The 20,969-nt window shown below is 43.5% G+C and overlaps 1 protein-coding gene and 1 long non-coding RNA gene across 3 annotated transcripts in view; one reads left to right on the top strand and one right to left on the bottom strand.

Moving 5' to 3' along the window:
• The window catches only part of PPP1R21 (protein phosphatase 1 regulatory subunit 21), a 43,693-nt gene that overhangs the window by 2,793 nt on the left and 19,931 nt on the right, over positions 1–20,969 (bottom strand). For both annotated transcript variants that reach the window (XM_081854651.1, XM_081854652.1), the window contains exons 12-21: positions 19,680–19,816; positions 18,620–18,712; positions 15,784–15,911; positions 14,192–14,344; positions 12,576–12,668; positions 9,635–9,883; positions 8,349–8,381; positions 7,283–7,399; positions 6,059–6,157; positions 3,539–3,667 (exon numbers count right to left, since the gene is read on the bottom strand). In XM_081854651.1, coding sequence (XP_081710777.1) covers positions 3,539–3,667; positions 6,059–6,157; positions 7,283–7,399; positions 8,349–8,381; positions 9,635–9,883; positions 12,576–12,668; positions 14,192–14,344; positions 15,784–15,911; positions 18,620–18,712; positions 19,680–19,816 — 1,231 coding nt within the window. The remainder of the gene's footprint in view (positions 1–3,538; positions 3,668–6,058; positions 6,158–7,282; positions 7,400–8,348; positions 8,382–9,634; positions 9,884–12,575; positions 12,669–14,191; positions 14,345–15,783; positions 15,912–18,619; positions 18,713–19,679; positions 19,817–20,969) is intronic.
• LOC309338125 lies at positions 19,755–20,965 on the top strand. The gene is made up of 3 exons (XR_014154736.1): positions 19,755–19,846; positions 20,072–20,119; positions 20,215–20,965. It is a non-coding gene; the product is annotated as an uncharacterized lncRNA (long non-coding RNA).

Here is a 20,969-nt window from a genome sequence, read left to right as displayed (position 1 = left end):
TAGTTTACAGTACTTTGGCTGCATTTCAGTTTTGTGGTGGGGGCGTTACAGGGGTAAAGACAAAGATTTCATGGAACAGAGGCGATGTTCGAGGAGGGGATTGAAGCTGGAAAGTGATTATTCTACTATGTAAAAAAGTAAAGGGACCCCTGACCATTAGGTCCAGTCGCGGACGACTCTGGGGTTGAGGCACTCATCTCGCTTTACTGGCCGAGGGAGCCGGCGTACAGCTTCCGGGTCATGTGGCCAGCATGACTAAGCTGCTTCTGGCGAACCAAAGCAGCGCACTGAAACGCTGCTTACCTTCCCGCTGGAGCGGTACCTATTTATCTACTTGCACTTTGACATGCTTTCGAACTGCTAGGTTGGCAGGAGCAGGGACCGAGTAACGGGAGCTCACCCCGTTGCAGGGATTTGAACCGCCGACCTTCTGATCGGCAAGCCCTAGGCTCTGTGGTTTAGACCTCAGCGCCACCCGCGTCCCATTCTACCATGTAGGTAATGCATAAATAAAAATAGGCACTCGCTGGCCATTTGTTATCAGGCCAGGTCCAAGATTTTTGTATTCATTTACAAGGTGCTTCACTACTTGGGTCCAGGGTATCTGATCCCTTATATCCCAGCCCAATGACTGAGATTTGTGGGGAGGGGACCTCTGTTGGTGTTCCCCAAGGGAAGGGCTGTAGCTCAGTAGCACAGCATCTGTTTTGCTTGCAGAAGGTCCCAGATTCAATCCCCAGTATCTCTAGCTAGGCCTGAGAGAGACTCCTGCCTAAAACCCTGGAGAGCTGCTGCCAGTCTGTGTAGGCAATATTAAGGCATGCTCCTGCATCTTGTTTCTATGTATGGGGCTCAAACTTTTCCTGCATAGGCTCACCCATTCCTTCTTCCCCCAGGAATCTGATTTCCCACTGATCAGCTTGCAATTTGTTTCTGAGTGCTCTCCAACCGGGTGTGCTAGCCAAGGGCAAGGTCTTTTAACAACAGTCTGTCTCTCTCCCCCTCCACTCCATGTAAAAACTCATGACTCATGAATTGATTGCTCTACACAACAAGCTTCCTGCCCGTCATCAACAAGACTTCAGCATTTCAGGAGGAGTCAGAGCTTGTGTGGGCTAGAACAGCCTCTCGTCCATTAAGCCATTTCTCTTGCTTCTTACAAATTTACTTCATCTGGAAAGCTTCTCCTGACCCTGAAAAGCCTGTTCCATACCCTCTAGCATCAGTTCCCATCCTATTGCCATAACCTCTGGCAATACTGTATCAAGTACTTAGAAAAGAGCAGCCTATAAATGTGTTTTTAAAACATTAAAAACAACAACCCCAAAACCAAACTCTCATCCTTTCCATTCACCTTTGGGGACTGAGAGGGCAGTCTCTGACTAAGTCTCCTCCACTAGCATATCACTGCTGCATTCTAAGGGGCATCCAGAACAGTGCTGATACTAAACAGAAGCATCAAGCAGAAATACTGTTAGTACATGCATATGCAAAAACACTATACTTTACATAGCCTGTACAAACTACTACTAATACTAAACTGCTCCTTCCTAATATGGCACATAGGCTGGGTGAGGAAAGTGCACATGCCCCAAGGCTGTGCTGAGAAGTATCAACGTGTGACTTCTATATCAAAAGGCCATAGGAAGGGCCATAGCTCAGCAGCAGAGCATCTGCTGGGCAAGCAGAAGGCCCCAAGTCCAATGCCCAGCACCCCCAGGTAGGGCCAGGAGAGAAGCCTGCCTGAAATCCTGGAGAACCTCTGCCAAAACAGAGCGAGATGGACCAAAGGCCTGACTCAATACAAGGTAGCTTCCTATGTCCCTATGGCACTCTGCCTGCAGAAGGGTAAACTCAAAACCAGCAAAATCCATATTGGGCTGTGCCATCTCATTCTGCACTTAGTTCCAGTTGTTTGTATACAGTGGTGCCCCGCAAGACGAATGCCTCGCAAGACGGAAAACCCACTAGACGAAAGGGTTTTCCGTTTTGGAGGTGCTTCGCAAAACGAATTTCCTATGGGCTTGCTTCGCAAGACAAAAATGTCTTGCGAGTTCCTGCGGGGTTTTTCCCCCCCCCTTTTTCTAAGCCGCTAAGCCGCTTATCTGCTTATCCGCTAAGCCGCTAAAAGCTGCTAATAGCGCTAATCCGCTAAGCCGTCAATGGGCTTGCTTGCAAGACGAAAAAACCGCTAGACGAAGAGAATCGCGGAACGGATTAATTTCGTCTTGTGAGGCACCACTGTATCTTGCTGCAAAAAGTCACTACATGGTAGGAAAACTGGTTGTCAGAATCTAAATGAAGGAGGGGGAAAGACAAAAAGCGGGCAGGACAATTTGCATTCCCACTAACTGGATTGTGTGAACATTTCCCTATTTGTGTCCCACTGTAAATCCACATGAACATATAAAGCTGCCATACCAGGCCAGACCACTGTCCTATTTGCCCTTGTACAGTCTGCCTAACTGTGGCCTCTGCCCAAATGCTGCGACTCACAACTGCAATACTCAATCAAGGCCCTTAATCTATGCATTCCTCATTCAGCCCTCTTCCACTGCCAGCTCCAGTTCTCAACTTCTCCATCTCCTATACTACATGGTTTGATCAGCCTCCCCTATTTGCCAAGCTACTTCCCACTTGGTACTTATATGAATTCTCAGGGTCCAGCAACTTCTTTACCATCCATCCTCTTTTTATTCTTTATCCTAGATATCATTTCTTAACCTGTCCCCCACAATCACTGCCTTGTCTTCTAATAAAAACTGTATGGCTTCTGAGTAGGGGACCTTCAATGTTCTGTACACCACTTCGGACACAGCTAGATATTAAGCAACAGCAGAGATGGACAGAGAATCAGGAGGAGTATTTTTCTTAGTCCACCAACGAAGAGCTCACACTTTGCTCTCCTCTCCTCAGCCCTTCTCTAAAGAGGGATTTAGTTAATTAGACAGCATGTAGCTCTTAGTGTGATATTATACCAGAAATTGACAAGCATCCTTGAAAGAAGCTATGAACTCAAACTAAAAAAAAAGAAAGAGAAGACATTTATTATATATGGCTTCATTGATTCAGAAACCCATCTGATTTAATCTCACATTTGTTGCTTTTGGAAACTGAAGCAATCCTTCAGATGACATAGGCCAACACCCGACACACCCAGTAATTATTTTAAAAAATATATTATTATACTTTATAGCCAAGACCGTTTGCTTGTCAGGAAAAAAGAAAACAAGGAGTGAGGAAAGGAAAAGAAAAGAAAAGAAAAGAAAAATGGCATATGAGGGGGGAAAGAGGCAGCACAGTGCAAGAAAAGAATAGATTAGGAGGAAAAATATCATCATTTACATTATTCAAAAATATGCAAAAACAAGATTGGCATGGCCCCTGAACACACTCCAGGAATATATGTGTGTGTGTGTGTGTGTGTGTGTGTGTGTGTGTGTGTATAAGTGTCCTATCCTAAGTGACCAAGAAAGGATAGGAAATACTAGCAACTTGCAGAAACCTGGCCTGCAGCCCATGCAACAAGATTACTTACCTTACTAGCCAGCTTTAGTGTATCTATTTCCTCCCGTTGTTTGGATAAGGTTTCGTTCATACTGCAGAAGTGGTCGCTCATCGTGCTTAACTGATCCTCATAACTTCTCTTGGTCGTCGTCAATTCATCCTGAAAGGTCATAGACATCGTCGGTTTATATATATCCTACAACTTCCACAAATACATTTGTAAATAAACAAGTATCAATACAATAACAGTGCAAAATAAAAGTTAATAGCATGAGGTTTTCTCCGGTTTACTCCGACCAAGTTAGGAAGTTTCTTCCAAGGAGAACTCTGATGAAGTATACTGCAGAATGTAGGTCATCAGAGATATCTTTTTGCCATATCCAAAAGGACACCTTGACCTTTAACTGAGTTGGCTCTTTTAATGCTTGGAACCATTCTAGTGGGCATAGAAAATACAGTGGTGCCCCGCAAGACGAATGCCTCGCAAGACGAAAAACCCGCTAGACGAAAGGGTTTTCCGTTTTTTGAGGCGCTTCGCAAGACGAATTTCCCTATGGGCTTGCTTCGCAAGAAGAAAGCCCATAGGGAAATCTCCGGGGACCTCTTTTAAATGCTGGCGGTGGGGAGCAAAGCCTTTCCCCCCCCCTCCGGCCTTCAGAAGAGGTCCAGGAAGGCCGGCGGGGGCCGAAAGGCTTTGCTCCCCACCGCCAGCATTTTAAAAGCGGTCCGGGATAGCAGCGAAGCGCTTCCCGCTATCCCGGACGGCTTTTGAAGGCAGGCGGCGGGGGGGGAGCAAAGACTTTCACCCCCACCGGCCTTCAGAAGAGGTCCTGGACCTCTTCTGAACGCCGGCGGGGGGCAAAAGTCTTTGCTCCCCCCTGCCTGCCTTCCCGGGAGAGCGGAGAAACGCAGCGCTTTCTCCGCTTTCCCGGACGGCTTTTGAAGGCAGGCGGCGGGGGGGAGCAAAGACTTTCGCCCCCCACCGGCCTTCAGAAGAGGTCCTGGACCTCTTCTGAACGCCAGCGGGGGGCAAAAGTCTTTGCTCCCCCCTGCCTGCCTTCCCGGGAGAGCGGAGAAACGCAGCGCTTTCTCCGCTTTCCCGGACGGCTTTTGAAGGCAGGCGGCGGGGGGGAGCAAAGACTTTCGCCCCCCGCCAGCCTTCAGAAGAGGTTCAGGACCTCTTCTGAAGGCCGGTGGGGTGCGAAAGTCTTTGCTCCCCCCCCGCCTGCCTTCCCGGGGGCTTTAAAATCGCCCCGGGACAGCGGAGAAGTCCGCTGTCCGGGGCGATCTTAAAATGCTGGTGGGCGGCAGCGCTGCCGCCCGCCAGCATTTTAAAAAACCCCAGGACAGCGGAGAAGTCCTCTGCTGTCCCGGGGTTTTTTAAAATGCTGGGGGTGGGAAGAAAAGCCCTTGTCCCCCCCCCCCAGCCTTCAGAAGAGGTCGGGGGACAGACTGTCCCCGGACCTGGACTGAAGGCGGTTTCCTTAGGAACGCATTGATTGATTTTCAATACATTCCTATGGGAAACCGTGCTTCGCAAGACGAAAAACTCGCAAGACGAAAAAACTTGCGGAACGAATTAATTTCGTCTTGCGAAACTACTCTGCAACATTTTGGTGTGGGTGTGGTGGGTGGGGTCCACATAAATTTGCTCACAGGTTCTCATAATATATACAGTGGTGCCTTGGTTCTCAAATGCCTTGGTTCTCAAACAACTTGGAACTTCCAGTTTGCGAACCCTTTTTGGAAGCCGAATGTGCTCCGTTTTGAGTGTTATACTTCCGATTTGAGTGCCACTCTTCTGTTTTGAGTGTTGCGATTGTCTGTCTGTTTTTGCTATTTATTTTGTGTTTTTGTTTTTGAGGCTTTGTTTTGTTTTGTTTTTGTGATGGTGTGGAACCCAGTTCAGCTACTGATTAATTGCTTGTGTGACTGTAGTACATTGTTTATTGCTTTCATTTTATGGATCAATGGTCTTGTTAGTAAAATTTGTGTTGAATTGTTGTTTTAGGGGTTGTTTTTAAAAGTCTGGAACGGATTAATCCATTTTGCAGTGCTTTCTATGGGAAAGGGTGCCTTGGTTCTGGAACGCTTTGGAACAGACTTCCGGAACTGATTAAGTCTGAAAACCAAGGTATCGCTGTACACACTAGGGCTAACCGCTTTGGCCGAATCCTGGATTCTGAACCAGGCAGCTTTGGGTTAACCCACAATTCTGCTGGAGTGGGTTGAGGCAGGCACAAACTGGATCAGGTCCACCCAGAGTGATCCAGGACTGTCAAAAGGATTTCATTCAAGCAGAGAGTAAGGGGGAGGAGAAGGAGAAGGAGATGCATAGGCAGAGTGCCTGCGTCTCCTTCTCACCCCATCCTCCCGTATATTTAGTCAGGGTCTTAAAAGTCTAATAAAACACTGTGAAATCTCCAGGGGTTCAGTTCAAGGCCCAGATCTGGTGAGTCCTAGGTTGTTCCAGGTTGGTTCAGGCCCCAGATCAAGGTGGCCGTGCACAACTCTAATGCACAGACAGAGCCATGTGGTTAAACAAACTTACCTGCAACCTGGTGATGCTCTGTCTAGCTTGTCTCACCTCTTCCAGTAAGGATTCTTTAGATTTCTCAGTCAGAGCGAGTCGCTTTGCAAGTGCCCGGCACTGCCAACACACACAAATAAGCCATGTTAGTTTATTTAGGCCGTCTTTTATGTGGACAATTATTATTTAAAAATCAATAGCACCTTCACTCATACAGTGGGGGCTTTACTGCCCTTCACTCATTCATCACATCAGCCCGGTGAGGTAGGTTGTTCCCCCCATTTTACATATGGGACTCAGCGCTCCTCAAGGCCACATGGCAAATTTATGTCTGAACTGTTTTCTCCAAACACCTGGTCCATCTAGCCCAGTGGCTCTTCAGGATTTCAAGCAGGGTCTTCTCCCAGCTCTAGCTGGAGCTGCTGGATGGACTGAACTTGGGACCTTCTGCGCGCAAAGCAAGTGAGCTCTATGACTAGGCTGCAGCCGTTCCTCAGTAAGATTACAGATCACATTATTGACTGAGCCGCAATACAGTCATACCTCGGGTTACAGAAGCTTCAGGTTGTGTTTTTTCAGGTTATGGACAGCTAAAACCCGGAAATACTGGAATGGGTTACTTCCGGGTTTCGGTGGTCACGCATGCGCAGAAGCGCTAAATCACGCTTTGCACATGTGCAGAAGTGCCGAATCACAACCCATGCATGCACAGACGCACCGCTGCAGATTGCGAACGCTGCAGGTTGCGAACGCTGCAGGTTGCGAACGTGCATCCTGCACAGATCACGTTCGCAACCCGAGCGTCCACTGTATCTTCATTCACTGAAGTACAGTGGTACCTCGGGTTACATACGCTTTAGGTGACATACGCGTCAGGTTACAGACTCCGCTAACCCAGAAATATTACCTCGGGTTAAGAACTTTGCTTCAGGATGAGAACAGAAATCATGCTCCAGCGGTGCGGCAGCAGCAGGAGGCCCCATTAGCTAAAGTGGTGCTTCAGGTTAAGAACAGTTTCAGGTTAAGAACAGACCTCCGGATCGTATTAAATACTTAACCCGAGGTACCACTGTATTTCCAAAACTAAGAGGGGATTGCCTGCATGTAAAAGCTGAAGCTTCAAAAAGCCCAGCAGCCGCAGATGGGTGGAATGAAGTCACTTATCATATCCTCCAGTGCAAAAGGGAACCTTCACTGTAATATGAAGTTTGCATTTTTGAAGTAGGAAAGCACTCGCACACTCACCTCTGCGTGGAAATGTACAGACTTGCTGTCAGCCAGCTGCAACTGAGATGTAAGCTCCACTATTCTTGCCATGTAATGGTTCTTTATCAAGTCTTCCCGGGTGTTGGCTTCTGGGGCCTACAAAGGATAACATAAGAATAGTTAGTAGCTATTATGACTCATGTGCAGAGGCAGCACACATTTTAGTACTAGGTGCAGGAAGCAAACACAAGAAGGTCATTATCTGCATGCTTTGCCAGTGATATCTGTCTGGCCACTGTTATAACATGGATACCAGATTAGATGGAGACTGCACTAATCCATCAGCAGTTGGCCGTGGTGGTGGGAGAGATGGGGCAAGTTCTCCTATTGATAACTGGGACAGTCAACAACATTGCTGTCAAACTGCACTCCACCATTTCCTGGAGTATCACGTTTCCATAATCACAGCAAGATAAGCTCCTGGCAGAATAAGAAATGTCATAAAATGTATTTATTCATTTCCTCGTACATATATCCTGCCTTTTCTCCCAACGGCAGCACAACAAGAGGACATTAACAACATCATATATGAAGTAGCAGTGCCAGAAAGAATGCTGATTACATTTCAAAGACTTGGGTAAACAACAAGGTTTTCACTTTGTGCCTAAGTGAGCTCAACATGAAGGATGGGGTGCGGGGAAAGGACCAGTGTAGATTGCAGTAATGTAATTGCCACTGCACCAGATAAACAGCCAAGAAGTGGAATTCTGCACCAAAATGTCAAGAAGCAAGGAAATGGGGGGAAAGGGTACAGTTCATCTGACAAAGTAAACAGAACAACAGATACATCAGGGACAGGGAATCTTTGGCTCTGCATATCTTGTTGGACTACAACTCCCATCACTTGCTATTCATTGACAATGATGGCTAAACCTGACAAGAGTTGGAAGTCCAAGATCTGGAGGGCCCCATCCCAGAGGGATATTTTTACATTACAGTGTTTTGACCAGGAGCACAAGGTTGTAAAGGGGTCACTTTAGCACAACTCCATACAGTTTAGCTTAAAAATTATGCCAGCATGACTCTGTCATATTAAAAAACATACCTCTTCATTTTCAGTGGTTATCAACATCCCGACCTAGAAAAATATTAGGATGACAGAATCAGCTCAAAGTAGTACATTCATTTTCTAATTCTAAAGTTCATTTAAATGAAGTTGGTTTCAATGGCTCCAAAGTAAGTTTAACTGGCTTTTGCTCCAAAGTTTGAAAAAGGTAATTACTACTAATCTTACTATGAAAGATAAGTATATGCTCCCCTTTTCCTCACTGGAATCAATGGGGCTTCAACATGGGCAATGTAAACTTTGCCCATGGTGTTTCCCCCCAATAAAAATGAAAACCTATTCAGTGGGATCAGCTTGCAAGTGTGTCAGTTCCAAACAAACACTGAATCCTAAAAGACACTCGGAAATGTCAACATGCATAATTTCCAACTCTAAGGCCTATGTAACATTACTTAGGTTTAATACATCAGATTACCAGGTATTTGACATGGGTAAGCTGGCTGTTTGCCATAATAAACATTGATTGATTGATTGATTGATTGATTGATTGATTGATTTGGGCAAGATCACAAATCCCACGCCTTAGCACCAAAAAGTTTAGCTCTGCTGTTGCATGAAAGCTGTACCCAGGTGAAATGAAGGTTTGCGAGATAGGGGACCGGGATGGAATTTACCCGAATGAAGTCCTGGCTGAAAACATCAAACTCTGGACAGGAAAAAAAACACACATTTTGAACACCGTCCAAAGTAACAGAGCCAGTGTGGTATCACAAAGGGACATCTGGGTTCTGAATCCCTGCCATGAAGCTCACTTGGTGACCTTGGGCAAGTGGATATTTCTCAATCTAGAATAAAATGGTGTTACTCCATTCATGTTGTGCTGAGCTTTTCAGTGGAAAAGGGGGAAACAAATGTGAGATAAAATCAAGACACGTTGGCCACATTTAGGCGTTTTGTTCAAGGCATCATGGATGAACCTTGTGGCCACTTGTTTCCCTCCCACCCCTTCCTTCCATGCACCACATTCAGCACAGAGATGCTAACCTACATTAAACTGGAGTTCCTCATTTATATTGGGCTACTTGTAAACACTTTAGGACATGAGAATTCAATTATATTCACTCCCATTACATTATTAAGGGTTTGGGTGAGGTTTTTTGAGGAGAATGAAGGCCATGAGAGCTGTGTACATGAATATATGTGGTTTCTACGGTCACTCGCCTGAAAAATGTTAATTACAATGTTAATTTTAGATTTAGCTAGTATTGTAGTCATTCCAGTTGCCCAATTTCCAACCCACATCACTGGGAGTAAGGTGCACTTACGAGACTTGCAGTTTGAACTGGTTCCCTCAAAGCCTTCTCTGCAGCGTCCTCCTTCTCCTGTTCATCTGCATTCAGTGTGAAGAGGCTTTCCTGGGTTGCCTCAATCCTCTGGTTGCCCACAGAGTTTCTGAGCTTATCGCTTACTCTTTTGTTTTCTTTCTCCAACCTAATTTTGGCCAGCTGGGCCTCCAGCATCCAGTGTTCTTTCTCCTGCTCCAGTTTGGCAATCTTCTCTAAGCTCTGCTGGACCTAGAGAACAGCAAGAATTAGCACCATGAAGTGAACAAATGGGAAGTTAAAGGGTATCTAAAAGAGTGTGCATAGCAAGTTGAATCATTGCTCGAGCAGGTTGTATCTGGAGCAGAGAAGAGGCAACAAAAGCAACAACCTGTAGCTTTGACATGCTTAAATGTGCGCCCTGCAGGCTCACAGCTTGCACTGAAAAGTTTCTGCCATCCATAATGCCAAAAACTGCAAGGAAGGCTTCCATCTGAGCCCTGCATTTCTGGCTATTTAAAAACAGAAAAAACACAGGAGGGAATAGAAAAATGGAAGAGAGCAAGGAACCCATATGAAACTCAGGATGTGACAGGCAGCTCACATTTTTACGAATCTTTAAACAAATAATGTTTCCTTCACTTAAGAATGTAAACTTAAGATAGCGTAATGTGCAAAAGATGCACAGCTGAATATATGAACCAAACAAATTCATCTGCAGAAGAGAGGAAACGGATGCCTGCGGTGACAGACCAGATAAAGTTTTACAAACTAAGGAGATAAATGGTTTATTTTTAAACACCCAAGAAGAGCATAGCTTCCATGCAACTATGATAAGTTTGGCTAAACAAAATATTTGCCCTGGATAAGTGTTGTGGTTTTACATTATTCTCCAAAAGCCAGAGGAAGAGATATATTTGGGGCTTCACATTATGCATTCCTATCTATTTACTAGCCATTTTATAGAACAGCTTGAATTAAATTCTAGCACAACATTAATTGGAGAGAATTACGAACTGCAAGAGGACCACACAGAGATCAACTTTGGGCTTTTAACCACTAGGTCAACTGGCCATCTAGCTGGAAACCTGGTTCCTGAAGCCCAATTTCCAAGCTGGACAACATGTTTGGCAGCAAATAGACCTGACAACAGCACCATTTGTGTTAGAGGTTCTCTTCATTCACCCCACCAGCAATAAGATGACACAAAATAAACAGAGAATGCATGCCAATTTAAAAAAGCTTTGTGTCCATTCGCCTTTTCTGTCTGCTGAGTTCTGGTGGGGGGAATGTCCAATTTCATACACATTTGAGCTTCCTTTTTTCTTTTTCTTTTTTACAATAAGCCTGAGGCCAAAGAAAGATGGAAGCGAAGTAGGACAGCAGGTAATCAGAGATCTGATCCAAACCATCACATGTAGAGAATAACCATATCAGACAGTGCTACTGAGCTTTATGGCAGACTCACCTTCTCAGAGTCATACTGCCAAGATGCCTGCCTGCTCTAGTCCCCTTGTTCTGCATCCCAAGCCCGGATTGCATGCAGAAGTCTAGAGCCAAGCGTAATCCTTTCACTGGTTAGACAAGGGATGCTTGAGATATTCAGTCTTTGCAAATTTTAATGCAAACTGAACCCAATACACACTTTGCAAACTAACATCATTATCCTCCAAATTTTGCGATGCATTTTTTGACTCAATAACTTATTCAAATTTGTTTTTAAAATATTTTAAAATAAAATGCATTTAGAAACTACCATATTTTTCGCTCCATAAGACGCACTTTTTTCCTCCTAAAAAGTAAGGGGAAATGTGTGTGCGTCTTATGGAGTGAATGCAGGCTGCGCAGCTATCGCTGAAGCCAGCAGGGCAAGAGCGAGAGCTGCGCAGCGCCTCTTGTTCTGCTGGCTTTCCAGCGAAGCAGGAAGAGGGACAGAAGGGGGCCCTTACAAAGCCCCTTCCTCCCCTCATCCCTCTTCACTAGGAAGCCAGCAGAGCAAGAGCCGCTGCGCAGCTATCACTCTTGCTCTGCTGGCTTCAGTGATAGCTGTGCAGCTTGCTCTGGCTTTTCAGGGAGGTGGGAGAAGGGACAGAGGGCAGCCCGTCACTCCATTCTCCCACCTCCTGGAAAAGCCAGCAAGAGCCGCTCTATCTTTAAAGAGCCGCACCGAGCGAGCGTGTCTTGCTGGCTTTTCCTCTAAAAACTAGGTGCGTCTTATAGAGCAAAATATATGGTAATTTTTTTTACTAATATTTTGTTTATAGTTGCACATTTTGTGGAAAAAAATCCATTAAAAGTATGTATGTAGCTATCGTATACCCTTGACCGAAGAACGGTACACTCCTTCTATCTGGGATGGTTGTCCTCTTCCACCGAGCGCGCAGCTTCGGGAGGGACGCACATGGAGCGGTGAGGGAGGAAGGGGACACCCGCCTAGCCAGCCAGATCAGCCGAATCAACCCTGGCGATCAATGGGGTGACAGATGTCGCAGCCAGATCGCCCTCACATTTCCCCCCCCCTTTTTTAGTATTGTATTTTCCTATATTTTTGAAGTATTGTAATCTTCTTTATTACGATTTTTTTTTGTAATTGTTAAACTTTAATAAATATCTTTTAAAAAAAATAAAAGTATATATGTAAATACAAAATAATATTTTTCTATGTATTGGAAGCCACCCAGAGTGGCTGGTGAAGTATAATAATAATAATAATAATAATAATAATAATAATAATAATGATGATGATGATGATGTGTGGATCAGGCTTACAAAAGAACAAATGCAAAATTGGCACAGTCTGCAAACACTCACCCATCAATTCCCTATTTAGAGATGCATTGCCATGAGCATTAAATGACGTTAGAAGAGTGAGACTATCAAATTTAATACAGTTTCAGTGAGCACACTAAGCTTAGGAACAGCTACGTGTCGGACGACTGAATACCTGCTGTGCAAGGCCTTCTCTGCTCTCCGTGGAACTCAGAAGAACTCTGCGGTTGGCCAAGGCCTCTTCATAAGGCACTGAATCGCAACATGGCTAGAGCCAAAAGATATACATGACTTCAGTGAGTTGGGTTACATATGGGAAGCGTTAAGTTCCCCCGCCCGCTTGCCCGCCCTCCCTCCCTCCCTCCCTCCCTCCCTCGCTAGCAAAAGTATTTGTTGATGCTTTCCAGGCCCTTGGTGGCAGAGATCTGCGCCTGGTATATTACACTTTTGGAAGGGGGGGAGGCAAAGAACAAAGAGAAAACACACAGCTGCAGCATTGTTCTGAAGTGCCTTGGGCAGAAAGCAACAGAGGAAAGCCACTGTACATTCCATGCGTGGACCGGATCTCAAACAATGAATGAAAACAGCTGCATGTCATTCGGACGGCAGGTTTTTCAGCTGGAAACACCATTGGAAGTTCTGTCATATAAGCATGAAGGTATCAAAAGAGTTGTGGGAGATGCTGGCAGCAGGCAGAAAGAAGGGGGTGGGATTAGGATGGTGTGAAAATAGTAAGAGAGAGGCTGAAACAGGGTGACAAGGGGTCTAATGGGATGCTATGGGAGTCAGCATGCAACAGGTCTGTCCTTAAAGCAGCTCCTAGCTAATGACCAAGAATCCCACTCTACTAACTAAAATTTGGGAGCTGCCTCCACTGTCACTTTTCTTCCAGCTATAAGCAAAAACCCAACCCACCCACGCCCACAGGCAATCAACTAACTTACAGCAGCTTGAGTTTTTAATATTTCACATTTCATTAGACTAGTCTGGGACTGAAAAAACACAACTCAGCAGATTCATGTGATTTATTTGCCACTGAACCGCACCACTTCAGACAAGAGGTGGAGTGAACTTTATATAGTGTTTGAGTGCTCCTCCTTATTTTGTTTAAAGTGTGACATGATGGGATGTGGCGGGGTTCTGTGCAAGGAGAAGGGTTCTAGTCCTACAATGCAAGTCTGTGGCTTAGAAAACTACAGAAACTCCAAAGTCCCAAAGTAGCCCAAGATCGAAATTTGTGGCATAATAAAAGATGCACTCATGTCCCTCCCACTCTATGGTACTAGTGAGACAAGGAAGACAATAAGCCTGCAGTAGCCTCATCAAACTTTTCAACAGCTCTAGTTACACTAAACTCCTAATTTGCTCCATCCCCAAACAAACCTTGGCCTATGCAAACATACTGATCCTGTCCTCCTAACAAATGTCCATCATCTCTATTCGACTACTAAGCTGTGAGACCACCCTGCCCAGATTTTTCCACGCAGACTAATAATGACATTTCATCCATACAACCTGCCCCACCCAGCCATATTTCCATAAACAGAGAGCGCAAAGGCTGGTGTATATTGGTCTCGTATATATCCAACAATCATCATGCTCCACAATCTTTCCTACAGCTCTGCCCCAAGCAAGTATACAGCTCGGGAACAAAAAATGATTTCATCAACAACAAAGAACCACTTCTTCATGGGCGGAGAGAATCCAATCCCACATCAAAAGGATTTTTAGAGCGTGTCCAAGGGATCCAAGTCACTGCACTACAGCTATTGTTCTTGAACAGGCACAAACCTTCTTCAGCAATCTCATGTAAGCAGCTGCTTTCTTCTTGTACTGAAGCATGCACTCCGCCGAGAGGGGGTTGATAAACTCCATTCCTCCCTTAGGCCCATAGCTCAGCGATGCAGTGAAGCAGTCTAAGTTATTGCTGAAGAATGAAGCAACCTAAACATACAAATGCAGAGATTTAAAATACTGGGCAAGTTTGGATAGTTTAGAGCTAGAAGAATGAGATGCAGAGAGAGTCCTGAGCTTATGTGTTCCCCTTCATCCTACTTCAGCAAAACCACAAGGAACTTGGAACCATTTGCTTACATTTTAGATTAACAGCGTGTTGCAGCATTTGCGGTTTTTTAGGTTTGTTTTTGGGTTTTTAAAAGGTGAGCTGTGGGGACATGAAAGAGGTGTGCAAGGCATGCCTGCAGTGAAGGTTTCCTCCTCATATAATACTAGAAAACCAGGCTGTGTGAGATTCAGGACAGTGAAAACGAAATATTTCTTCATACAGCCCACATTTTATACCATGGATTTTGCTCCAGGGTGATGTGACAGCAACTAGCTTCGCTGGTTTAAAAAGAGGATAAGACAAATCCATTAATGATAAAGCCATCAATGACTTCTATTCATTTATTTCTTTAAAACTATATATTGCTTGATTCTGGGTGGGGGAAAAATATTTCAAAGCAGTGATGGTTACTTGCGAGAAGCCAAGTTACAGGGAACCAGGCAGAGGGCCTTCTCAGTAGTGGCACCCACCCTGTGGAACGCCCTCACACCAGATGTCAAAGAGAAAAACAACTACAGTGGTACCTCGAGTTAAGAACTTAATTCATTCTGGAGGTCCATTCTTAACCTGAAACTGTTCTTAACCTGAGGTACCATATTAGCTAATGGGGCCTCCCACTGCCGCCGCACGATTTCTGTTCTCATCCTGAAGCAAAGTTCTTAATCCAAGGTACTATTTCTGGGTTAGCGGAGTCTGTAACCTGAAGCGTCTGTAACCCGAGGTACTACTGTACCAGATTTTTAGAAGACATCTGAAGGCAGCCCTGTTTAGGGAAGCTTTTAATGTTTGGCGCACTATTGTATTTTAATATTTTGTTGGAAGCCGCCCAGAGTGGCTGGGGAAACCCAGCCAGATGGGCGGGGTATAAATAAATTGTTGCTGTTGTTGTTGTTCTCCTCCTTCAAATATTGGAGGCAGTGTGTCTCTGAATACCAGTTGCTGGGAGTCACGACTAAGTGCTTCTGCACTCATGCCCCGCTTTGGGGCTTCCCACAGGCATCTGGTTGGCCACTGTGAGAACAGGATGCTGGACTAGATGGGTCACTGGCCTGATCCTGTGGGGCGCTTATGTCATTGCGTCCTTATGAACATACTTTCTAGCTGCACAATTTTATACCCCCTAAGCTTTACCCTCAAGGAATGCATCACAAGAACAACAACTTTCTCCTTTATAAAGATTCCCAATTTGTGACAATAAAAGAGAACTTTTGCATGAATTTAGATACAGTACATCACAGAGAGGCTGCAAGCTCGTGTTAGTTTCACAATGCTGATTTAGGCTGCTGTGACGGGCACTTTGTGTAAGAAAAAAAGTTACCTTGCCGGCTCCGTTTGTTAATGCTACCACAGATGATAAGATGCAGTCGTTGGTGGTGGTGAGCTTCTGCGTGGCTGTGGGGAGCTCTTGCTCCAAAGCAGCTTTTTGACTATAATGCTTATAAATATCTAAAACCAGAAAGAATGAACTGGCATCAGGTGTGTACACCGCCCTCCGAACCTCTCATTCAGATCCAGTCAGAAAATCCCATTTCTTGCTAAATGTCCCTTTTTCTACCTAGGAAAGCACTTTCAAAAGATAGATACGACTATCTGTGGAGACAATCCTACAGAGATTAAACTTTCCGCATGCAAAGCATGCGCTCTACCACTGAGCTAGCTATATTTTGAGCAAATCCCGATTGCCTGGCACACCTAGACAGCAGGGTATTTGGATAACTCCCAAAAATATAGATTTATATAAAAACAACTACGAACCAGCTTGGAAGGGAATCAAAAAGGACTTGGAGGTGTGGGCAAAATTGAAATTGTCATTTTGGGGAAGGATCTCTACAATCAAAATGAACGTGCTCCCAAAATTACTGTTCCTATTTCAGACTATTCCCATAATTAAGGGAATTAAGATCTTTAAGGAGTGGCAAAGAGTGATCTCAAAATACATCTGGCAGGGCAAAAAACCGAGAATCAAATTTAAATTGCTAACAGATACAAAAGAAAGAGGAGGTTTTGCCCTGCCAGATCTGAAATTGTATTACGAGGCCTCATGTCTTTGCTGGACGAAAGAGTGGATTAAATTGAAGAATAACGAACTGTTGGATTTGGAGGGATTCAACAACAGATTTGGGTGGCATGCTTATTTATGGCACGAAAAAAAGAGAGTCCATAAGGGCTTTGAGAACCACATATTCCGAGGTCCCTTAATTGAGGTCTGGGATAGATACAAAAATCTATTAGAACTTAGAACACCACGCTGGTTTTCACCCTTAGAAGCAAAGAGTATAAAGAGACTAAATATGGGAAGTAAATGGATAACATATGACCAACTGTTATATAAAGAAGGGGAAAAGTGGAAAATAAAACCGTATGAGCAGGTGAAGGAATATGTTTATGACTGGATGCACTATTTCCAAATGAATGAGGTGTTTAAAAAAGATAGTAAAGAACGAGGTTTCATGGACAAAGAATCGTTATTTCAAAGCGAGGTTATAGGTAATGATACGAAAAATTTATCAAAAATGTATAAATTGTTATTGGATTGGAATCTGGTAGATGAAGAAGTTAAGTCGGTAATGATTAGTTGGGCAAAGGATGTGGGCCACAATATACAATTTGAGGAATGGGAAAAATTATGGAAGGAGGGCTTAAAATTCACGGCATGTATGACGTTAAAAGAGAACACGATGAAGATGTTTTATAGATGGTATATGACACCGGTGAAATTGGCGAGGATGTATAAGACATGCAATAGATGCTGGAAGTGTAAGGATAAGGAGGGTACATTCTATCACATGTGGTGGGGCTGTGGGAAGGTGAAAGACTTCTGGGAGAAAATATACAATGAGTTAAAGAAGATCTTAAAGTATACGTTTAGAAAGGAGCCAGAAGTCTTTTTACTAGGACTAATAGGAAAGGAAATAAAAAAGGAAGATTGCAAATTTTTTAGATATGCAATCACAGCCGCAAGAGTGTTATTGGCCCAGAGATGGAGACAACAGGAAATACCGACCATAGAGGATTGGAGAACAAAATTGTTAGAATACGCAGAGTTAGATAAATTGACAGGAAAGATTAGATACTTAAGAGACCAAAAATTCATCGGGGACTGGAAGAAATATGTAGATTATCTGGAATGTTTAAGTAAAGGAAAGATGACGCTTAAGGGATTTAAAGAAGCACTGTAAAAAAGTAACAAGTATTGATTAAAGGAAATAGGAGGAAAAGAGATAAATAATGTCAATACAAGATTGAGGAATGCGTAATGAAAGTGATGAATACGGATGATTTACGGGACAGCTGTGGGAAGTTTGAAAGAAAATGTAGTGATGAAAATGATGTGAAACTACTGTATATATATATATTATTTTTCGTTGTTGTTGTCGTTTGTCTTGTTTTATGTTTATGTTTTATGTTTAATAATAAAAATTATATGGTAAAAAAAAAAGGAAAGCACTTTCAAAAGATAGATACGACTATCTGTGGAGACAATCCTACAGAGATTAAACTTTCCGCATGCAAAGCATGCGCTCTACCACTGAGCCAGCTATATTTTGAGCAAATCCCGATTGCCTGGCACACCTAGACAGCAGGAAAGAAGAATATAGTAGGAAGTAGCTAGAACCGCTTCATTGTTGAGTATTGCCCTTAACGAAAATGGACGTCACATCTTCTGTTTCAATGTAGTTAGGCAGAACTCTTTACATTATGCTAGAAAGACTTAATTTCACTATAAACCTTGTGCTTCAAACCTTACAGTCCAATCCTGTGGATATTTCCTTGCAACACTTTCCCCTGATTTCAGTGGAGAGCCAGTACTGAGTAGTGGAGGGATACGGGTTCAAATTCCCACTCCATGGTAAAAGTCAATGTAGGCCACCCATGACCCATTTCACAGGGTTATTACAAAGATACATTACCAGTATTTATTGTTATTTTTGCATATGGTTGAAAACTTGTATCAGTAAAAAACAACAACACTGTATTTGAGTATGAATTGTTTCTCCCTTTTGTTGAAGCACATACTAGGTAGGCCGACCAAGCAAAGGCCATTAAATCTTTATAACATCCACCCACCACCCATAAAGTGTTAAGTGACCAGAGCGCTAACGTGTCATTTTTTTAATAATAAAAAAAGCTGTATATCCTTCAGCCAGTCTCACCTTTCATGACATCGTGAAATCCATTAAGGGTTGAAGCAATGTATGTGAGCAGAGAGCTGAAGTTTGTACGAAGCAGACGGTCTGGATTTGTACCTGGGAGTTGTACAAAGAGCAGAAAATCCGAATGGAATGACAAGTGTCAGGGAGAAAAAGGGCATTTGCCAAATAGAATAGTTCCCGCCAGCAAAACAGTTGATAAGAGGCCTGGTTTCGTTAAAAGGATGGGGGCATTTTTGAATTGCAGTCGGTTGGACTAGATGACCCCTGGGTTCCCTTCTAACTATACAATTCTATGAAGGATTGCAGCCTTCACAAACTTGGTGCCCTCTGGATGTTCTGAGCTGCAACGCTCATCACCCCTAGCCAGAACAACCAACTGCAGGGCACTAGGTTGGCAAAGGCTGCCATAAAAGAGCAATATGCAACCAGCGATTATCCAGCTTCCTCAGTCCAAAACAGGGAAGAAATCCGAGTCCCTTAAATTTTTGAAGTTCACGAGAAGTTCAGATTCCTGATCAAGTGGAGAATTTGGATGAGGCTGGGGAGGGAATCCTATAAATACTACTACCCATAATCAAATTATGGAGTATTCCAACAAAATCCTTTGATTCGTTTCTTGTCCACTTTCTGTAAAATACGTGTCTCGCTCTTATTCAGTGTTGATTCCAATCTCAGTACACATATAAAAACACTGTACCTACAGTTTAAGGAAGTTTTGTTCAAAAGAAATATATATATATATATATACTAGCATTGTTGTATCTGGAAAAGCCCAGGAAAGGTACACAACCGGGGGATTGATCACTGGAGCATAATTCTTAAATATTTATATCAGAGTCATACTAGTGACAAAAAGGCAACTGCTCTCCATGGCCTACAAATCCCTAAATACCCCAGATCCTTTCATACAATAGAGGCAATGACATGCATGTAAACTGATGTTGGTCTGGCAAAAACAGAAGCACCCACCCACCAGATTCAATACTTATCGCACTGAATTTTGAAATTTTAATCCTGCAATATGGTATTTCAGCTGCCCTGGTCTGCTGCTGCTACTTACTAGGTAAGGCAAGAAGATTAATGTAGGTGTGCAACTTCTCAAAGACTGCAGTCAGCTTCTTCATGTCTCTCTGCAGCTCCATGTTCCTGGCTCTTAACGCAGCTGTGCAAAGAGAAGATTCACACTCTTCTTCCAAACTAGGAACATATGAATTTATGTTTTAAGAAGTGAGTATTATGGTGGTAGTGGTTGTTTTTTTTAAAAAATACATGATATTCAGAAAAGATGAGATAAACATTGTGGGGCACTTTTCTGAACAAGTGGCTATTGAGGGTTTGTTCAAAATGTCAAAAAGGAACCCATATCAATGCTTCAATGATACATAAATTTAAGCAACTGGTTGAAATGCTGCTGTTTGCGTTCCTTTCTCTTTACTATTTTATTAGTTTTAGGTGAGTTCTTAGCATTGTACATTGCCTTTGACGCTTTGTGTTGGAAAGGTGAGTTGTATGTTTATAAATAAAATTTAAAAGGCAGACAAAGAATCAGTTAAAATTACTAAACTCGCAAACAGTTCTGCTTTTAACTTTGTCAGGCGCCTTCATCACTTTCACCTGGCAGCATCCATTACAGCAGGCTATAGGTCAGTGAGGAAGAGAAGAAACCAGGCCATTCCGCTGGCTCAGCTGAGAGACCAACATCTTCTGTTTCTGTCTCTCCTTGAAAAACTTTCTGCTGCAGTTGATTATTTTAAGAACTCTGCAACTAAGAACTAGTGCTTGAGAGTTTTTTCCTTCTCCCTTCCAAAATATTTTCCTCTTGTGCTATGTATTTTTGATAGTAAGTCTGAGGATAGGGGCTGTCTTCTTACTGATCTCTGTACGTCAGTCTTGCAACTTTTTGGGGTTAAAGAGTGAAGTAAAAATGCCCAAATATATATACACAAATAAATATGAAGATGGCTCTCTAACAAGATGCATGGGCGAGAATGACATTTATACGAAAGCTGCTAAAACTCTGGGTGATATTCAATGTTAATCACATTAGTAGATCCATTGTAATCAATGTATGACCATTCGATAACACACTGCACAAGAGATCCTGAGTCACATTAAGCAATCTAACACTGGAAGCAATGCCCTCTCAGACAGATAATGACAGTTGCTATGATAAAATAAAGTAAATCCCCACCTCCCACCAACACCTTTGAAATATTCATTGTCAAACATCATTATGAACATTCTCAAGAACCAGAGGTATGTTACCATGCTGCTCTCAGACTCTTAACTTAATTTATGAACAGCACACTGAATTATAGTTCCCATTGTGCAGATCAAAAAGGGGGAAAGT

The sequence above is a fragment of the Podarcis erhardii genome, assembly GCF_964252035.2.
Source record: "Podarcis erhardii genome assembly, chromosome: 3".
Lineage (NCBI taxonomy): Eukaryota > Metazoa > Chordata > Lepidosauria > Squamata > Lacertidae > Podarcis > Podarcis erhardii.
This window is presented reverse-complemented; position numbering and strand designations above follow the sequence as displayed.